The 19,005-nt window shown below is 46.8% G+C and overlaps 8 protein-coding genes across 8 annotated transcripts; 7 read left to right on the forward strand and 1 right to left on the reverse strand. All coding sequences in view use genetic code 12, as the record gives it.

Annotated features, from left to right (window-relative positions):
• Positions 1–31: 31 nt before the first annotated feature.
• Positions 32–394, reverse strand: CJI96_0000575 (uncharacterized protein; the record flags this gene model as incomplete). The annotated part of the gene is made up of 1 exon (XM_029034799.1): positions 32–394. One exon carries the CDS (start codon positions 392–394, stop codon positions 32–34), a length of 363 nt encoding a protein of 120 aa, XP_028890041.1.
• Positions 395–1,367: 973 nt separating this feature from the next.
• On the forward strand, positions 1,368–2,936 carry CJI96_0000576 (uncharacterized protein; the record flags this gene model as incomplete). Its single annotated transcript, XM_029034800.2, has 1 exon — positions 1,368–2,936. One exon carries the CDS (start codon positions 1,368–1,370, stop codon positions 2,934–2,936), a length of 1,569 nt encoding a protein of 522 aa, XP_028890042.2.
• A 1,099-nt stretch (positions 2,937–4,035) lies between these two features.
• Positions 4,036–6,441, forward strand: PGA25 (Pga25p; the record flags this gene model as incomplete). Its single annotated transcript, XM_029034801.2, has 1 exon — positions 4,036–6,441. The coding sequence occupies one exon, from the start codon at positions 4,036–4,038 to the stop codon at positions 6,439–6,441; it is 2,406 nt and encodes an 801-aa protein (XP_028890043.2).
• Positions 6,442–7,033: 592 nt separating this feature from the next.
• Positions 7,034–9,436, forward strand: CJI96_0000578 (ubiquitin-protein ligase TUL1; the record flags this gene model as incomplete). The annotated part of the gene is made up of 1 exon (XM_029034802.2): positions 7,034–9,436. The coding sequence occupies one exon, from the start codon at positions 7,034–7,036 to the stop codon at positions 9,434–9,436; it is 2,403 nt and encodes an 800-aa protein (XP_028890044.1).
• A 2,409-nt stretch (positions 9,437–11,845) lies between these two features.
• Positions 11,846–13,327, forward strand: CJI96_0000579 (succinate-semialdehyde dehydrogenase (NAD(P)(+)); the record flags this gene model as incomplete). Its single annotated transcript, XM_029034804.2, has 1 exon — positions 11,846–13,327. The coding sequence occupies one exon, from the start codon at positions 11,846–11,848 to the stop codon at positions 13,325–13,327; it is 1,482 nt and encodes a 493-aa protein (XP_028890046.1).
• A 1,359-nt stretch (positions 13,328–14,686) lies between these two features.
• On the forward strand, positions 14,687–15,703 carry CJI96_0000580 (WSC domain-containing protein; the record flags this gene model as incomplete). The annotated part of the gene is made up of 1 exon (XM_029034805.2): positions 14,687–15,703. One exon carries the CDS (start codon positions 14,687–14,689, stop codon positions 15,701–15,703), a length of 1,017 nt encoding a protein of 338 aa, XP_028890047.2.
• A 318-nt stretch (positions 15,704–16,021) lies between these two features.
• CJI96_0000581 (uncharacterized protein) lies at positions 16,022–17,671 on the forward strand (the record flags this gene model as incomplete). The annotated part of the gene is made up of 1 exon (XM_029034806.2): positions 16,022–17,671. The coding sequence occupies one exon, from the start codon at positions 16,022–16,024 to the stop codon at positions 17,669–17,671; it is 1,650 nt and encodes a 549-aa protein (XP_028890048.2).
• Positions 17,672–17,896: 225 nt separating this feature from the next.
• CJI96_0000582 (uncharacterized protein) lies at positions 17,897–18,895 on the forward strand (the record flags this gene model as incomplete). Its single annotated transcript, XM_029034807.2, has 1 exon — positions 17,897–18,895. The coding sequence occupies one exon, from the start codon at positions 17,897–17,899 to the stop codon at positions 18,893–18,895; it is 999 nt and encodes a 332-aa protein (XP_028890049.2).
• Positions 18,896–19,005: the final 110 nt, after the last annotated feature.

Raw genomic sequence — 19,005 nt, forward strand, 5'->3', positions numbered from 1 at the left:
AGCTTCAATGAATATCGTCGTTCTATGCTGCTTACTGTTGACCAAGACGTTTCGTCTCCTGCATCAACTCATAGAGCTGGGAAACCTGTTCTGGCGACATCTTATCTAAATCTTGCTGAGTCATCTTGCCCTGTTGCCAAGTTCCTCCATCAATACTCCTCAAGTAGTCCTGCCATTGTGTTAAGAAGCCGATGATATGCATGGGGTTATCCGTAGTTTTGTGAGCTTTGAACTCTGATTTTACGTACTCATCTCCCAAGAATCGAAGCTCAGCTGGTAGTTTTGTTCTGTGTGCTCTCAAGATAGACCTGTAAAGCTTCAAAGGTGGCAAAAGAGGAGGGGTCTTTCTCTCTGGACGACGGGGCCTGATGTAGCGTACCAAAGACGGCCTCATTGGGGTTGGTTCAGCTGAACGAATAGTAACGCACGGCTCATATAAACTGGTGTCAGTCACGTGTTTGTTGTAGGTTCAAAAGCAATAGAGGTAAATGTCATGATAAAGAAGAATTCTGCAAAAAAAAAAAAACTTAAGTTTGCAAATTAGACTCTATAAGGTTCGCACCCAAAGCTCTGACTGTGTTCAACTAGTTGGTCAATTTTGTGTAAAGGAAGATGATTTTAAGTCGAGGTTTGCAAGATATTCGGTTTTTCCTCGCTTGTACCCGAAACAAGTAGAGCATTGTGAGTGATACATAAATTAAAACATCACATTATAAATCGTGGAATAAAAAGCTTATCATCCCTTCACAAACAGTCTTAATATATATAACACTGAAGTTCTGTAAATCACTACATGCGCAGAATAGCTCTAGTTGGCTTTTAAACCAGTAAATTGATGGCTTCGCTACTAAGCGCCGTGAAAATCGGAGCACTTAGGCATCCTAGCATAGGGCAAAATTGGTAGGGGATCATACAAAAATAGTACTTCCCAAACAACAGGTCTGCATCGTTCAAAAAGTTCCCCATCCCCATAGTTTTTGCTCTTTAGGGTTATATAAGGACCACTGACAAATACGGAAATAAACCTACTGCTCTAAAAATGCGCCTGCACACAGTCTCCTCTTCGAACATACTTTTTCAGGTAGTCTTCTAAAACGCACTTATCCAAATCTAGTAATTCTCAAAATCGTGCATCTTGTTGGTTGCAAATGGAAGGTACCCTTAAAAGGTTCGGTGGTTCCATTAAAATTGGAGAAATTTAACAGCCACTTGTTTCAAAACCTTTACTCCCTTTTTTTTTACTTCAATCTTTCATTTCGAAAGAAACTCACTTTCGTTTTCTTATCGTTTGGGTCAGAAAAGAATCAAGTCAACCTCAAGAACATCTCCCCTACCAGTTCGCTTATCCCTCTTTTGAGTAATTAATTATGAGGTTCACTTCAATTTTAACATTGGCGACGACCTTCACAGCTTCGTTTGTCGCAGCTGCCCCGGCCACTGGCTCGGCAGTCAACATCATGAAGAGAAGTGAAAATGGCGCTTCCATCATTGACTTCGAATATGTTGCCAAAGCCATGCGTGACCTCAGTGAAAGGAGCGCATCTGGCAACGTGAATGAAGCCCAGAAACGTGATGACGAGGACTTTATTGACCAATTGGTGGTCCAGCTTCACAACTCAGACTTGCTTAACGAGTTTGTTGACCAACTCACCAGCTCTCCCCGTTTGAAGGATGCGGTGCACGAGGGGGTTGTCAAAGCTATCGGAGACGGCAACGTTGACGATGTTGTCGTTTTCAAGGCTTTGAGGAACAGCGGTAAGTTGCAGCAATTCTTCGAGTCTGTCCTTAATGACGAGGACTTGAACGGTGCTCTTTCCAAGGATGCTGAGAGCATCTTGACCGAAGTTCAAAAAGACGGTGATGCTGGCCGTAAGAGAGCTTTGGAGACTGCTCAACTATTCATCAAAAGATTGTATGAGGAGCTTCCTGACCGCGTTGAGAAGAGAGACATTCACCCAGACATTTTGGAAGCTTATGGCATGGAAAAGAGAGATCTTATCGATGCCATTGGCTCAATTGTGAGTCTGATTTTTGACTCTGGTATTATTCAGAACATCATCCGTTCCATCCTCGGTAACAAGAGCCTCATCCAGGGTGCTTTGAACTTGGTCACAAATGTTATCAAGTCTATCCCATGGGGTAACTTGTTCAACGCTATCAAGAACAGCGGAATTATCCAGAAAATCTTCCGTTGGGGCTTCAACTTCATTGTTGGTTTGTTCCAGAACGGTACTATCAGCAGAATCTTCGACACTCTTTTTGGAGCTGGAAGTGAAAGTAAGTCATTTATCAGCCGCTTGTTGACGGTCTTGGTGGACGTTGGAGGCGAGCTCTTCAAGAGTCTCGGTAACTCCAAGGGCCTCTTGGGCGAGATTCTAAGCACCATTTTCAACGGCCTCTTCGGAGGTTCCAGCGGTAGCTCTTCCGGATCTGGTTCCTCAGGTTCTTCAGGATCAGGCTCGGGTGGTTCAGTCGGCAACTGGCTTGATAATCTCTTCGGTGGTTCCTCTGGCTCCGGTTCCTCTGGTTCCGGTTCCTCTGGTTCCGGTTCCTCTGGTTCCGGTTCTTCTGGTTCTGGTTCCTCTGGTTCCGGTTCTTCTGGTTCTGGCTCCTCTGATTCTGGATCCAGCTCTGGAGGCGGTTTCTTCGACTCTATTTTCGATGACATTTTCGGTGGCGGCTCCTCTGGCTCCTCCGGCTCCTCTGGCTCTAGTGGATCGGGCTCTTCACCAAGCTCTGGCTCTGGCTCTGGCTCTGGTTCTGGTAATGTCTTCGTTGACCCAAAGAAGTGTTGCTGTGACCCTAAGATGATCAAGCAGAGAGCTATCAAGAGAGCATTGCACAGAAAGATCAAGCGTTCTGTCAAGAGAGCCTTGGCCAGCAACCCAGAGATGAAGGATGACATTTTCTTGAACTACGCTTATGCTAAGGTGTAAAAAGACTTCGACAGGAGAAGAAGCCCCATCATTACTTTCAAACAAAAACCCGATTAACTACATCCACATTTTCCATGATTCCCTAAAAACGGAGCCTAGTCTTCATAATTTTTTGTTCTTTTTAAGTAACTTTTATTTTCAATTTTCTATATCTGGCCGAGAGCTGGATGCTCTAGCCCAGAATACATGGTTCCATGAATAAATCAAAAGTAGCAGTATTACTTGCACTAATTAAGCGGAGAGTCCCAGTATAATTGTCTTGGTGTTGCCTAGACGACACTGCACAAAGCTTATTTCGTGGCCCAATAGCCAACTTGGGTAAAGATGTTACCATGCTCTATGAAGGTGAAGCCTCGTCTAACATTGAAGGTGTATTACCCAAAACGGTTATGGGCTGAAGAGTAACCGAATTATTAAAAATAGTTCCAAAATAAACCATCGGACATTACACACAACCGCGACCGGCTTGTCTTTCTAGACTCAGGACTGGGGACCAAGACTAAATCTTTGGCTTAGTGAACTTCGTTTCGTTGTAGTAGGCAACTGGATAAGTCCAGTTGATCGGTAGCATTGTGGAACTAATTGTAGTGGTCGAATCTGATTCTACAATTCACTTGTAGGGCTACCATAAGTTACGGTGTGCCTGATACATTTCCAATAGGTTGTCTCTATTTTAGCTTTTCCAGAACCGAACAACAAAGTTGTATACCAAATTAGTAGAAGGCCATTAAACACAGAATTGCTCGATCTAGTCAACCATGCAAGTCTGGTCCTCCACCACTGTAGAACCTAATGTTTGTGCAGTCCATGGCACACAAAATGTTCCTTCTTGGGTATATTGGCTGCGAAGAATCTTTACCCAAAGCGGTAACACAGGAACAAACTCCAACTCTACCAAAGTAGTAAGAAATGTATGGGGACTTTATAAATCCTCCAGCCCCAAAGCCCTTGTTGGTTTCCGAACTTTTTGTTTCTCTTTCGTTTTCTTAAGCCCATCTTTTGGAATTTGACCTACATTTTTTATTCGATTCATTTTAATTTAATTCAGTTCGCTCTTAGGGTCTTCCATTATATCCTTCCACTCGTTAATGGATAAGAAATGAGATTGTCCACTCAAACATTGACTTTGATCCTTTGCGCCTCTGCTTTCGCCAAGGTGCAAAATGAGGAAGAGAGAGCAAACATCAAAAGAGGTGCAATTGAACAGAACCCAGCTGCTCAAGCTGAAGACTTCGCCAAAAGAGGCCTCTTTGATTGGCTCACTGGTGGAGGCTCCAACGACAACACCGGCAACGCCGGCAACACCGACAACAGCGACAACGCTGCAAGCTCTGCTGCTGCCGCCTCTCCAGCGTCTTCCAACGCTGCTGCTGCCGCTGCTCCTGCTTCTTCTGTGAGCCCTTCAAGCTCGGTCGCTACCTCATCTCCAGCTTCTGCCGCTGTTGCTGCTGCCGACTCCTCCACTGCACAACAAGACACCAGCTCTAGGGAAAGCTCTGCCACTGCTGCCACATCCTCCCAGAAGGGATTCTTGGATGGTTTGTTCGGCAACAACGACAGCACAGCTTCTGACTCGTCCTCCAGCGCCCAAGCCTCTTCTTCTGCTGAAGGCAGCAGCTCCGAGAGCTCTTCTTCCTCATCTAAAGCACGTCTCTTTGCAGCTGCTTCTTCTGAAGCTGCCTCTTCAGAGGCTGACGAGGATGAGGATTGTGAGACAATCGATACCGATCTCCCCGGTCCAAAAGAAACTCCAACACCAAACCCAGGTAATACCTCCTCGAGAGCCACTGCTTCTCCAAGTGGAAACTCTGAAAGCTCCAACAGCAATAGTGCTTCTGCTCTGAAATCAAACTCCAACCTGAATCCATCCTCTTCCAGTGAAGGAAACTGGTGGGATGATATCTTTGGCCCAGGAAATACCACCACCGCTAGTTCAGGATCTGCCTCTGCCTCTGGCTCTGCCTCTGGCTCTGCCTCTGGCTCTGCATCGGGCTCTGCGTCAGACTCTGCTTCTGCAACCTCCTCTGATGCCGCTGGTGATGAGGATGATTGTTCCGAGGAGCCAATTCCTTCAACACCAGGTGCTGGCACCAAAACAACAGGTGGAGGAGCCACCACTACAAACGGTCCTTCATCTGGGTCAAACGGTGCCTCTTCCAACAGCGGCAGTGCATCAAGAACCACTTCCGGTAACTCAAGCGCTTCGAATGGCGGTGACGATGAGGATTGTGAGACTGAATCAATTCCTGACTTTACCCCTACCAACACAGGTAAGCCTACCACTACAACGTCAGGTGCCTCTTCTGCTGGAAGCTCTTCTCTGTCGAAAGGCACCCCAATCACCACGCAGTTGACCACCGAAACCGTTGGCGGCCTGACCACAACTTTCTGGACTACGTTGCCTGGCTCCACCACCAAGACTCACACTTCTTTGGAGAAGGTTACCACTTCCGATGTTCTTGGAATCAAGACCACTATCACCAAAGCCGGCCAGTACACAAGTACTTCTGGCGCTGCTGTTTGGATCTGTGACGACGAGGACGAATGGACTACTACCGACATTATTGGAGGCGGCGGTAACGGCGGCTCCGGTAACGGTGGCTCAGGTTCAGGTGGTTCCGGTAACGGTGGCTCAGGTTCGGGTGGCTCAGGATCTGGTGGCTCAGGATCCGGCTCTGGAGGATCCGGCTCTGGATCTTCTCCAGGTACTGGCTCAGGATCCGGTGGTTCTGGTTCTGGTTCTGGTGGTTATGGCTCTTGCGCTGATGTCAACTGTGACAATGTTGACTGTGGAGACGCTGACTACGACTTCTGGGACAGTGAAGACGAGGACGACGAGTGTGAAGAGACTGGTGGATCCGGAAATGGCGGATCTGGAAACGGTGGATCTGGAAACGGTGGATCCGGCAACGGTGGCAACGGTGGAGGCGCTAAGACAGTTGTTTCTACTTTTACTACCAGACGTCCTTACACTACCACAAAAGCTGGCCAGGTGATCACTGGTACTACCGACGAGACTGTTGTTTCTACCTATAAGACAACTGAGGTTGGTGTGGGAACAAAGACTCATATCAGCACCACCACGGAGGAATGTGAGGACCAAGACGACGATTTCTGGGACCAGATGGAGGGCAAGTCTACCAAGTCCTCCTCCAGCGCCAAGGACACCGCTACAAGTAGCAAGGCTTCTTCTAGCGCCTCGGGCACTAACTCTGCTTCCAAGTCAAGCTCTGCTTCTAGCTCCAGCGCACCCTCTTCCAGCTCTGCTCCAAGCTCCAGCTCAGCTGCCGACTCTAGTACCGCTTCTTCATCTACACCAGCCTCTTCATCCTCCGAAACTGCTTCTAGCTCGGAGTCTTCTTCATCTGCCTCGTCAACCCTGACTGGCGGCTTCTTGTCAGGCTTGTTTGACAAGAGAGAGCAGGTTCAGGCTCGCTCTGGAAGTGAGAAATTGCTTCCTGGCGCTGCATGCTTGATGCTTGCAGTGCTTGCGGTTGCATTGTAATGAACAGAATTCAAACTTGACTCTCATTAGAGAATGGATGTATCATAATTGGATGGTGAATGGCGCCAAATGGCCAGTGAGTGCAAGTTTCCCAGATAGGGACAAAAAATTACTGACTACGACAAAAAAAATTTTCTTCCGTTATATCCTTTTATTTCGTTATGCATTGAGTCTACAGACAGCAATACATTAATTATCGTACTCCAACTTGTAAAGACTGCCTTGATAGCCATTGCAGCGCAACTCGTATACTTTTTTGGTCACGTAATGATCGTCCAACAGAACTGTTTATGAATTTACATATTTTTACTTCTTCAATGGAAGGATAACTTTGATGCCTGTTCCAGAGTCCCCTGGCTAAGATGCTTTAGGCGCACTGGGATATAGTTGACGTCACATCTTTCAACAAAAAATACATGAAAATAAAACCTTAGGCCTAGTTATTCTCATCAATCAACTCGCTACTGTATTTCATTACGCTTAGTGGTGTCTGTTGCTTGCTTCTTTTATTCCAAGACTGTAGGTTCACGTGACGGCACTATCGATGCATACATCGAGGGCGCCTCCCAAATCTGTTACAACCACATACAAAATGGCTGATCGACAAACGATCATCTTTATCATCATCATGGTGATCTTCTTCACCTTGCCTCCTGGATCAGAACAGCCATTGGCGTCAGAGGACAGAGAAGTTCTACAGAAGTTCAAGTCAACTCTCGTTCATAGCCGACAGCAGGTGTTTGATTCGCAATACTGGCTCGGCTACGGTAATTTGACCGGTCTCAAGCTCTCGTACCAGGATAATATTGAGCACAAGAATATTCTGTTATGGCCTTTTCGTTCGTACTCTCAGGAGAACCCCTGGAGAGAGCGTGAACGGGATAGTATTCTACCTAATGTGTTGAGTGACAGAATCAAGGAAAACTGGGGGAATGATCCGATGATAACTGATAGCGATAAGGCTTACCCACTAAATATTTCATCACAGATTTATGGCAATTTTGAGGTAGTGAAGTTGAAAGAATCTTTGAAGCCTATATACATGAGACTACCGAGATATTTGAAGGACTACTATTTGCTTTACAAGCAAGAGAAATACGAGGAGGAGAAGCAAAGATACGAGCTGGACCCGGAATCTAACTCTCCCCCGCAGGAAATTGATAGTGGCCGTAAAGAGAAGGCAGGCAACTTTACAGGGCTCGATGAGGGAAAGGTCGAGCTTGAATTTCATTCATTAGGATATAATTTTATGAACCCAGAACTTCAGGATTTTGTTAAACAAACTCCTAAGTCACTCGTCGATGATGCTGTCATTGTGACAATAAACATGAACTTGAAGGATATTCCTGAAACTCGAGACGATGAGTTCAAACTATTGGGTATCTACTTTCAGACTACCGGTGCACTCGTCGCATCCACAAAGTCAGCAAAGTTTCAGGGTGGGCATGCACTTCCACACTTCACTATGAATGAGAAGAACTTTAACGTATCGAAGATATTGATGAGCCAGATCTTCAATGTGACGGACATCGAGCAGGAAGTCTCAATTGATGATATGAATAATGCAATCGAAAGATCCCAAGACCATTGCGAGTACATTTCGTATTTCCAACTAGACAGAACCGAGTACACCAGAGATCAACTCAGAGCCATTGATGATGAATTAGCCTTGCCTCAAGGTGCTCCGATACCGAAGAGATTACCTAATGTGGAGGTTTCCCATGCATATATCTATTCGCCAGATTGTGGAGTGCTACTAGAGAATCAAAAAGCTGACACTCTTGGTGGCATACGCATAGAGATTTCTAAAGCTAGAGTTCGACAAATGGCAATTGGTGTTTTAATATTGGCAGCAGTAGAGCTCAATCTCCTATTGAGGCAAATGAAACGTTGCAGAAGTCCTGGTCAACTTTCGAACGTGTCCTCCGTAACTGTTTCCATGTTAGGCTTCTGGATGCTGGTAACAATCGTTTACTTTTTGTTGAGATCTTTGCAACAGAGTGAACTTTACTTGATATTGACATGCGTTTCAGTGCTTGCATCTCTACTTTGTCTAAACCAAATGAGACTATTGGTGAGTGTATTCACTGCTCAGGAAAATGAGAGAGGATCCAACTGGTGGGAAATCTTACGTGGGTCTCAGACAAATTCGGGGACAGCTGCAGCGAACGACCGAACTCCACAGGCCGAGGTAGCACCAAACGTTACTGTCGTAGGCACGACACCTCCTCCCACAACACAGACTGCAAACACAGTTCAGCAGCTTTCAGATGAAGCTCGTTACCCGAATATGATTTTCTTTATTGGTTTCACTCTAACATGCATAGCTATGATGATGTTATCCGGTATCATCACATGGAGAATCACATACAGAAGAGCAGCTGAGTACGTGATACTTCTTTTCATGAATTCGTACTGGATCCCACAATTTTTCCGCAGTACGCTAAAGAACAGAGTACGTGTGTTTCTGTGGGAGTATGCCATTGGCACATCGCTTGTACGCTACATACCCGTTTTGTACTTGTGTCTCGACCACAACAACGCAGTTCGCCATCATCATGATCCTGTGATGGCTACAGTTGTGTTTTGCTGGCTCTTCACACAGCTTTTCTTCTTGTATTTGCAAGACTGTTTGGGCGCAAGATTTTGGGTTAAAGAAAACTGGTTACCAGAGCAGTATAACTATCACCCGATCATAAGCATCAAAGATTTGGAGAGTGGGTTCTCTCTGGATATATTGGCTAATATGAGGCCTCAGTCAGCGGACAAGGACATGGCTATTTGCGATATAGACTGTGCAATCTGTATGTCCACACTACAAGTGCCGGTGCTGTCCGGAGAGTTAACAGGCGCTTTGAAAAAAGATATTGACGGTATGATGAAGGAGGTGATGGTCACGCCATGCCGTCACATATTCCATGTTAAGTGTCTAGAGGACTGGATGGTGTACAAGCTCCAGTGCCCGGTGTGCCGTTCTGCGTTGCCACCTGTCTAATGGTATGCTACGGAGGAGAATTGAAAGATTGCCGAAGAAGCAATAGCAGGGAGGTTGCTAGCCGGTAAATTAATGGATTAATGCACGTCAAGTATAACATGCCTATAACAGTATGCTAATTAAATAAATGCAAAAAGATGAGTGGTCACTTTGTAGTAGTCGGTACCAGAAGACGCAGAAGCCGTCTGAGGAGAAATGGCGGGAAAATCAATATTCCAGCGCTCCCATACATCGTGACTACGGCACGCGGCTGCACAAAAACAACCGAATTGCATTGCGCAACAAAATCGGTAGTGGATGAGCGACATCTTGAAGAAAATTCCGAAAACGAACATTGGACCGACAACAGGAAGATGAATTTCGAATTAGCTCTTTTGTGAGACACCCACATCCAAAGGCAATAGGAAGTCAGACGTGAGTAGGTCGTTGGAGCGCACCTCGCGACGAGAGCCGCTCAGCGTGCGCCGTTTAGGAGAATGGTTGCCTTGCGAAAGTGCCTGGGACGCAGAGATTGAGTGTCTCGTTAGCTGCGACCTCGTAACCATTTTTGCCTTGGAATGATGATGATGCTGATGAGCTTCCGGGGAGCTGGAGCTTGAACGACGCCACAATCTCATGAACGAGCCCCTCCTCTTTCTCTTTGGGCCTGTGGGTTCCTTCTGGGAACGCCAATTAAGGGGATTGAGCTTGGAGAACATTGGCTCTGCAGACACCAGCATGGGAGATAATCTATAGTGAAACCAACGCGAAATGGCAAGAATTCGCTTTATGGGTAATTGGAATAAAAACAACCACTCGGAATTGTACGAGCTGAAAAAATCTGAGTTGGAAGAAAGGCGGAGAATGTTGGAAATCGCAGCATCTTATATGATGCGAGCCAGAAGCACCTTTCGCTGCGGACGATGGTCCGAAGCGCTGACAAAAGGTGCAATACGAGCCTTCGTACAGGCCTCACAGGCACCGGGGTCTTTACGGAGGTGCGGTTTTGCGAAGAACCGTTTTTTTATGAATTCCCCGGCGGTTTCCGCACGGATGCGGAAGCTACTCTAATGCCGATAAGGGACGTGAAATCGATATGGGAGTGAGGAAACGAAGGAAATCGTCTGGATTCAAAGAGAGAACGGCCATTCTTTAGGGCATTCGAAAAACGCTAATGACCCCCCTTGTCGTTTTTGTTTTAGTCATATCGGCAGATTTCTTATCTGTTTATTTGGCTCAAGACATCATGTCTCCTTGACAGTGCTTTGACAGCCCTTGCTTTTCTTTTGTGCACTCGAAGCCACCGTCACTCTTTGTCACACTTGCCACCAGCCATTTGTAAGCGCGCGCATCGCATGGAGGTTGACCCAAGCGGCAGTCCCGTTGGACCCGTCCCGATCGGGGTCGATAGATCTTGATCCCCTCAATTGTACCCTGCACTTTGGGATGATGCTGGTTTTGTGTCTGTGAAACTAGCCCTCTTTTGTCATGATAGTATCGTGTCGTTCCTTGACAGTGAGACATTGCCTTCGCCTCCGCGGTGCAAACACAGGCCCTCAATATCTCTTTGTTCACATTGTAGCCAGGCTACTGACAATGGCCCCTGAGGTTGGAGGGATGGGCTGATCGACGCCTCTGGGGCTCTGGGATCCTGAGCAGGACTGCTAAGTTGCTCGTAACTTGTGCTCCCGCGAAACGGCGTTAGTGTAGTGGTAAGTGTCCTGTCCTGTGGTGAGGGAGAGGCTGGCGGGATCAGAGCGCCTGGTGCAAAAATGGCTGCGAAAAATGGGCCGACCCAGGGTCTTTTAAACGAGGGATGCAACTTGGCGCTCTAGAGCTGGAAAGTCGCCAGATAAATTGCATGGAGGCATCAGTTGAAGTTGGCGTTTTTTTTTAGTGGTTAGGGTCGCTTCTTGGGAATTTCAGCTTCTTGTCGTTGTGCTCGGAGCAAATAGAATGCGCCCATAAGACTGAGAGAGGTCAAATCTCCGCATTTCATTGTGGTGGTTACAAAAGCGCCGGATTCACAGACAATGAAGTTGTTACAAATGTCTTCTTTGCACTCGAGACAATGTGATGTCACTTTCCAGACTCTGTCCTCCAGTACTGGACCTTTCGTTTGTACCGCCCGTGAACTGGATTGATGTCAGACAGTAATTTTTTTAAGACTTTTCCGAGGCAGTAGAGCGGACTAAAGCGAAAGTTCTTGGAGGTGTATATTCCTCTCCTTGAAGCGCTCTTCCAACGTCTTGTGCGAGTATGCACCCCAATGACTCTAGACGGTGAATACGTTCGCGCGAAATAGGCAGGCCTGTTATCTCTGCCGCTAAGCACGGTGACTGCACTCCGGACAATGTTGTGCGCTAACGTTCCCCATATATAAGCACCAAGGGGTGAAAAATGTAGAGAACAAGTAATATTGTCTCCTCCATGACCCCAAAACTTAAAAACCCAGAGCTCTTGAGAACGAAGCCGTTCATAAACGGCGAATGGGTGGAGCTGAAGTCAACAAAAACATTTGATGTCATCGACCCGGCTACTGAAGAGGTAATAGCCACTATCTCCGACCAGACCCCAGAGGAGATTGACGAGGCAATCCAAATTACCAAAATCGCCTTTGACAGTTACAAAAACACCCCAGTTGCTGATCGGTCGCGGTGGTTGCGCAACTGGTACAATTTGATGCTAGAAAACTTGGATGACCTAGCCACTCTCGTCACTTGGGAAAATGGAAAATGCTTCACCGACGCAATTGGCGAAATCAGGTACGCTGCTTCGTACTTTGAGTGGTTTTCCGAGGAGGCTAAGCGTAACTATGGACATACTATCCAGCCTGCCAATCACAACAACAAGATCATAACCTACAAGCAGCCGGTTGGGCCGGTTGGGCTTTTGTGCCCTTTTAACTTCCCGGCTGCTATGGGCGCAAGAAAAGCTGCACCAGCATTAGCAGCAGGGTGCACGTGCATCATGAAGCCAGATGCTCAGACACCATTGACGGCTTTGGCAATGGCTTATTTAGCGGAAAAGGCAGGGTTCCCAAAGGGTGTGTTCAATGTGGTGTTGAGCTCAGTTGAGTCTACGCCAGCGTGCGGGTTGAAGTTTTGTGAGTCTCCCTTGATCAAGAAAGTGTCTTTCACGGGCTCAACGCCTGTAGGCAAGCTTTTGATGAAGCAGCTGTCGTCTACGCTCAAGAAATTATCTATGGAACTTGGCGGGAACGCGCCGATTCTCGTGTTTGACGATGCTAAACTTGATCAGGCGGTGGAGCAGTCGATTGCCTCGAAGTTCCGCTCCTTGGGCCAGACATGCGTGTGTGCCAATAGAATTTACGTTCAGGCTGGTGTCTACGATGAGTTTTGCAAGCGTTTTGCAGAAAAAGTCAAGGGCTTCAAGATTGGGAATGGCTTCGACGAAGGCGTGACGCACGGCTGTCTCATCAACGCCAGGGCTATCGATAAAGTAGAGGAGCATGTTCGCGACGCTGTTGGCAAGGGTGCCAAAGTTATAGTGGAAGGCGGTCGACTTACCCATCTTGGCAAGCACTTCTACGCGCCGTACGTGATCGGAAATGTGAGCCCAGAGATGAAGTGTTCGGTGGAGGAGACATTTGGCCCATTGGCAGCCATTGCCAAGTTTGAAAACCAGCAAGAAGTTTTGCAGCAGTGTAACGATACCGCATTTGGCCTTGCAGCGTACGTCTTCCTGGAGAATCTCAACACGGTGTGGCAGGTTTCCGAGCAGCTTGAAACCGGCATGGTGAGTGTGAACAGTGGGATGTTTACTGATGCAGCGTTGCCATTTGGCGGAGTGAAGGAGTCTGGTTTTGGCCGTGAGGGATCACTTTATGGAATGGACGACTACACGGTGGTGAAATCCATATCGCTTGGTAATGTCTACGGCAGCAGTTAGAGGCTGTCACGTTTCAAATGGGTGCAAAAAAAATGTGACAGACATACTGCGCGGCCCCCGTCTACAGACAGCCATACAGAGAGAGGTGTTTCAGCCAAGCGCGCACGAGAATGTTTCTTGGACGGCTACCTCTTTTTTTTGTTCACCCTCCCACACCATGTGTATGGGGAAACCTTCGCAATGGCGACTGAAGAATACGGACAGTACCAAGGCGGCCCCTACGGAAACGGCGAAACACACCGACATCAAAAGCCACTCGTTACCATTGCCCGTCACACATGTGGAGAAAAAGAAAGTTCGTGGACATCGGGGCTTGTACTTGATGGTTATAGCAGTCGCCGCAGTGTTCACCTGGTACCAGAGAAGGTAAATATGGACTGGCTCCAATGATGGCGGCACGAAGCTCAGCCAGCGGCAACGGACCAAAATTGGTCTGCGAAAAGATTAACCGGAGGGTGCGAGACAGCGTCCAGAAAAGATAAACATAGTATGACATTCATTTGGAGCCGGTCTTCTATGTCGTTATATAGAACTGATTATGGAACTGACGGATGAAGAATTTTTTTTTTTTTTCTCATTTATTCCCATTAGATTTTGTAGGTAGACTGCTAGTTTGCCCTCTTTGGGCGACGCTGGGGCCAGTTCTGGCCAAGGGCGCGCTGGAAAAGCTCCTTCGGATACCACGCTGCGCAGCAGAAATCCTCGTGTAGAAACACGCTACAGGCGAGGCGAGACAGAAATAGCCCGAGGAGGCGAGAGCAAAGAAGAGGGTAAAAAAGACCCCCCAGCCACAGCCGTCAGCCAGCGCAAGCACCACAAAGCACTCTCGCTCCATAAATGCCTTGTGTTAAGTGTGACAAGCTCATGGTGGTCCACTTGTTTACGATTCATATCTTTATTTACATCCACAGCTCTTTTCGTGTTTTATCCCTTTCGCCTACTAAAGCGTCTTGTGCTTTAATGCTGGTTACTGTAGTTCGCTCGCCTGGAGACAGCTGCTCGGCACAATACTTGTCTCGTTTCCTTGTCTGGAACTTTTCTTTGGCTCGTGCCTTGCAGAAGCAGTTGGCCTGGCACATTTGTGGTGGGCCGCGCCTGAAAGCATTGTTCTATTACTCACCCTAGCCCACTGATAACTTTTTTCTATTTCCCCCATCCTTCCGCTCCCTACTTTATTCCTTCTTTATACCTCCTCCACCCTTCTTTTTTACTTCGTTCCTTGAATATATTCACACTGTTTTCGGCTTACTGAGTCCTTCGTTAATCACAGTGGTACCACTATTATCACCCTCTTGTCTACCACTTCACTCCTTCAAAAAGGGCCGCTTGCATCGCTCGCTACAACACTATTAATCTCAAATGAAGTTGGTGCTCCCATTCTTCCTTGTTTCCGTTGTCCTTGCAGCGGACACGGGCATCGGGTGCTTCTCCCAAGTTGACACGAGTAACTTCAAGGAGAATGGCCAATGGGAAACCTCCGACTCGTGTGCTAAGAGCTGCGGGTCACAGTACCCGTACGTGGCCATCAAAAACGGTGGCATGTGCTACTGTCTATCCACCAGACCCTCCTCCAACCAGGTGTCTACGTCACAATGTAGTACCCCGTGCAATGGGTACGGAACCGTCAACTGCGGTGGGCAAAACGCGTTCACCGTCTTCAACGGTTTGGGCGAGGACACAGGTGCCAGTGCTGGGTCACTGGCGCTGCTGCTGTCCTCCTCCAGCACTTCCACGCTGACAAGTTCCACTGTGTCGGCCTCCACAAATTCTCCTTCGACGAGTCAAGTGGCACAGTCCACATCCCTGGACGAAGAACCGGCGCCAACAACGCTGTCTTCCAGTACATCCTCAAGCTCCACGCACACCAGGGTGATCACTTCCACCAATCAAGACGGTGCCACAAAGACAATCACCCAAAGCATGCGTCCTACTTCTACATCTTCCACAAAGGCATCATCTTCCGCTAGCCCTCAGCTGAAGAGCTCATCCACAAATGTTGGCGCCATAGCCGGAGGCGTGGTTGGCGGAGTGGTTGGGCTAATTGCTATATGTCTTGGTGTCTTCTTCTTTATCCGCCACAGAAGAAATGATGAGAGTGATGAAGAAGAGTTCTTTGAAAAGGGTTCGGGCTCTGGTGGTATCTCTAGAGGCAACGGAACCGCCAAGTCGAAAAAGTTCAACTCTGCATTTGACATGCCTATGGCCAACCCCTTCTCGGACGAGTTCGCTGACAAGAGAGCATCCAAAATGACCACCAACGGTTTGGCTGATCCCAGACTTAATCCTGCAATTGTGGGACGCAAGCGACTCTCGGACGGATCATTAGCAGACGAAACTGACTATTCGCGCAAGATTCTAGCGGTGGCCAACCCTTGATGTGATATTTATGAGTTGTGATCTTTTTTTTACGGGTATTTGTAACTATACATTGATAACCTATGATGTAGACAGCAGGACTACCACAAATCAATAGACAATTAACGACCCAGCGAAGACCAGGTGCTATTTAATTAGACACTGTCATTGTAGCTCTACGGCGGCTATACGGTAGGTGCACTAATGTATTGCCCTGCACCCGTGAGAAGCCGAATGTCAAAATTACTCCACGCATTTCTGTGCACTAGTCACCACACAATACTACTACCTGCCATTAGCACATTTCATACAAACATCGAGAGATCCTAGACCTTCCTTATGACCAAGGCAATCCCCGCATACGAGAAGCCGCTTTATGAATCCTTGACTGGGTTGTACAATACTTTATCAGATCTAAAAAACAACAGAACAAAATACATCAGCTCTAAACAAGTGTACATCATATACGATGATTTCTTGAAACAAGTGCACGAACTCAGCATTGTCAGGAAGGATGAGGAATTAAAGGGAATGACCCTTCAGCTTCCAAATCCTACAGACTCGCTCATTGACGATATCTGGCAGTTACTATCCTTGTCGTTTGTCACCTGTGGGCTCATAAAATTTGCCCCAGCAACGTACTCGTCACTCAGCACAGTCTACAAGCTTCTTACTCACTTAAAAGAGTGTCAAATTTACAGTTTTGACGACTTGAAGCCCATCAAGGCGAGGTTGGAAGAAATCAAAACCATCATTGACACAAGTGAGGACGCTGACGACAGCGGCTCAGACTCAGATGACATGATAGACCATAAACGCGAGGAGAGCTTGTTGCTTAGAAACAAGCTCACAAAATGTCAGCAAGTGTACCAGGAGCTCGAAGACTCATTCAGGAAGATTCCAAAAGACTTGGAGCCCACGTATGCTAAGCTCATCCAGATCAGGAAAGTGTTGCTCAATTACCTCACGCATCAGGAAACAGACCCTCGAAAAGTGTCTCAAAAAGTAGAAGAGTTGGAGTCGGATTTGAAAATTATTGAAAGCCAGAGAGACGACGGTGGAAAGTTCCACAGTGCCGTGGCTTCCGAATCTGACTTGAATACCACGCAGATGGTGCTCAATGCATTGTTGGACGAATGTCATAATTTCATCAAAGATTTGAAGATTCAGCTGGATACTACGGGAATCTCAACGCTTTTTGAGGACCTTACTCTCGACAATCCGCAGCATGAAGAGTTCGAGAAGATCGCCCTGGGCATCAAATCGGTTTACGGAGAATTGCTCACCTTGAGGCAAACTTTAGAAAACTTGCTCATCACTCGCAGGTGGACCATGCGTGAAACAGACTTGTACAACTACCAAAAAGCATTGAAGAGTCTTGACGAACAAAGGCTCAACTTCAACAAACGCATTGCTGCAGCCTCGGGCAGCCCCATTTCAAAAAAGCTCAAGCGAGCGCAGCTTTTAGTGCTTTACTTACTAAGAAGATGTTACTCTTTGATTTACAAGCTTCTTGAGAGCTCAGAACCGGTGTCTGAGTCTCTTCAACCAATTCATAATCAGTTACTGACCGTGAGGCGGTGTCTCTTGGAAATCAAGAGAGTGGACGGACTAAACAATCTTCGGGAACTTTATCCGTTCCAATTTAAGCTAGCATCTTTGGATAATTTGAGAGATGACGGCAAATTCATCGTAAATGGCCAGGTTCCCGAAGGACAGGGCACTCTCAATGCTCTCTTAGCAGAATGCTTCGATATCATGCACGAGCTTAAGATTGAGTTGGAAGAGAAGGAGGAAAACGAGGACGAGCCTGATGGAAATGATGAAGTTCACATCACTGATGAGGAGGACAAGGAATCTGACGATGAGGTTGAGCTAAAGAGAAATCGTTTTGTGGGTTTCAACGAGGCCGACTACGACATGGTCTGTGACAGCGACAATCTCAGCAGTGCCTCTGATTCCGAGTTCGAGAGTAATGACTACTATTAATTACCATATTCAAGTAATACTCTCCCGCTAGCAGTTTGCTGGTTGCACTGTGCAGCCCATCACCTATGTATAAGTGCGCGATTCAGAGTCTCCTTGACGGACCACTGCCATAGTTATCCTCTCACCTCTTCTGTACTGCACTTAATTCTAGTGGCCCTCAGAAAAAGGAATCTTGCGGTATAATACTCCAACGAACTCTCGAGACCCATCTGATACATCTTTTAAATGTCGACCTCAGCAGATTTGCCCTGGCGGAGGGCCTTTCTGTCGGACGATCAAGTGTTCAACATAAATAATAACCTTCGGAGGCTCCCTAAAAGGAAGAGAATCCACTTGGATGAACCTCTGGCTCCAGTTAAGCTGATGGTAACAAAGCGTTATCATACTCCATCGCATCAAATACATCAGTCCAGTTTCCCTCTGTCTGTGGCAGGTCCAAAGTCAAAGAAGTCCAAGACGCCCAGAATCTGTGGGCTGAGCTTGCCCGTTAGTCGTCTCATCGAAACGTTGAACAAGGACTCCCTACAAGACTTACTTCAACAAATCATCACGCATCATCCCGAAACGGCAGCAACCATCTCGAAGGTTTCGTCCAAGGCAAACTTGGATGACTCTGTCACCTTGATCAGAAGCAAATTTCAAAAAATCACTGATCATTTGCCGTATAAGTGTGATGTTGAAAGTGACTATTCTTACATCAGAGTTAAAGTTCACCTCACAGAATTTCTCAATTGTTCATCAGATTTTATTCTCACCTTGCTTCCGCCCATGGATGTAGGGTTATCCTACGCATGTTCCATGTTGGATGTCATAACTACAATGATTCACAATTTGCCCAACTTTTCCAATAACGAGTTTCAGTATACCAAATCGACTGCCTATGAACAAATTGCAAATCTGTGGCTCATTATTTTGACAAATAAGGCTAACCGAGAAGATGATGGCGACGCTGTTTGCGATGACTCAACCACAAGTACCCAAAATGTGGAAAACACATTGGAGTTTGTTAGGACGATAAGAACGGAGGATATACTTGCAAAACTAGAGAAGCACAACGAGTTGTCATTGGGAAAGTTTACTGCGGTATTGGACTTCATCAAATCTGAATTAGAGGCATATGAGAGAATACACCATTCTCTTAACAACAATGGGATCTCCCTTTTGAGTGACATGATCTCTGTTGATTACTCAAATTACTCGATAACCGCTAGAACAAGCCACTAGACCTGTTTGTTTTAATCATGATTTTTGTATCTGGCAAAGGGCGCGGGAATGGCGCTATACAAGGTTCTTTAACATATTACGTAGGTAAATGGGAATATCATTAAAATGAA

Source organism: Candidozyma auris, chromosome 1 (genome assembly GCF_003013715.1).
Source record: "Candidozyma auris chromosome 1, complete sequence".
NCBI lineage: Eukaryota > Fungi > Ascomycota > Pichiomycetes > Serinales > Metschnikowiaceae > Candidozyma > Candidozyma auris.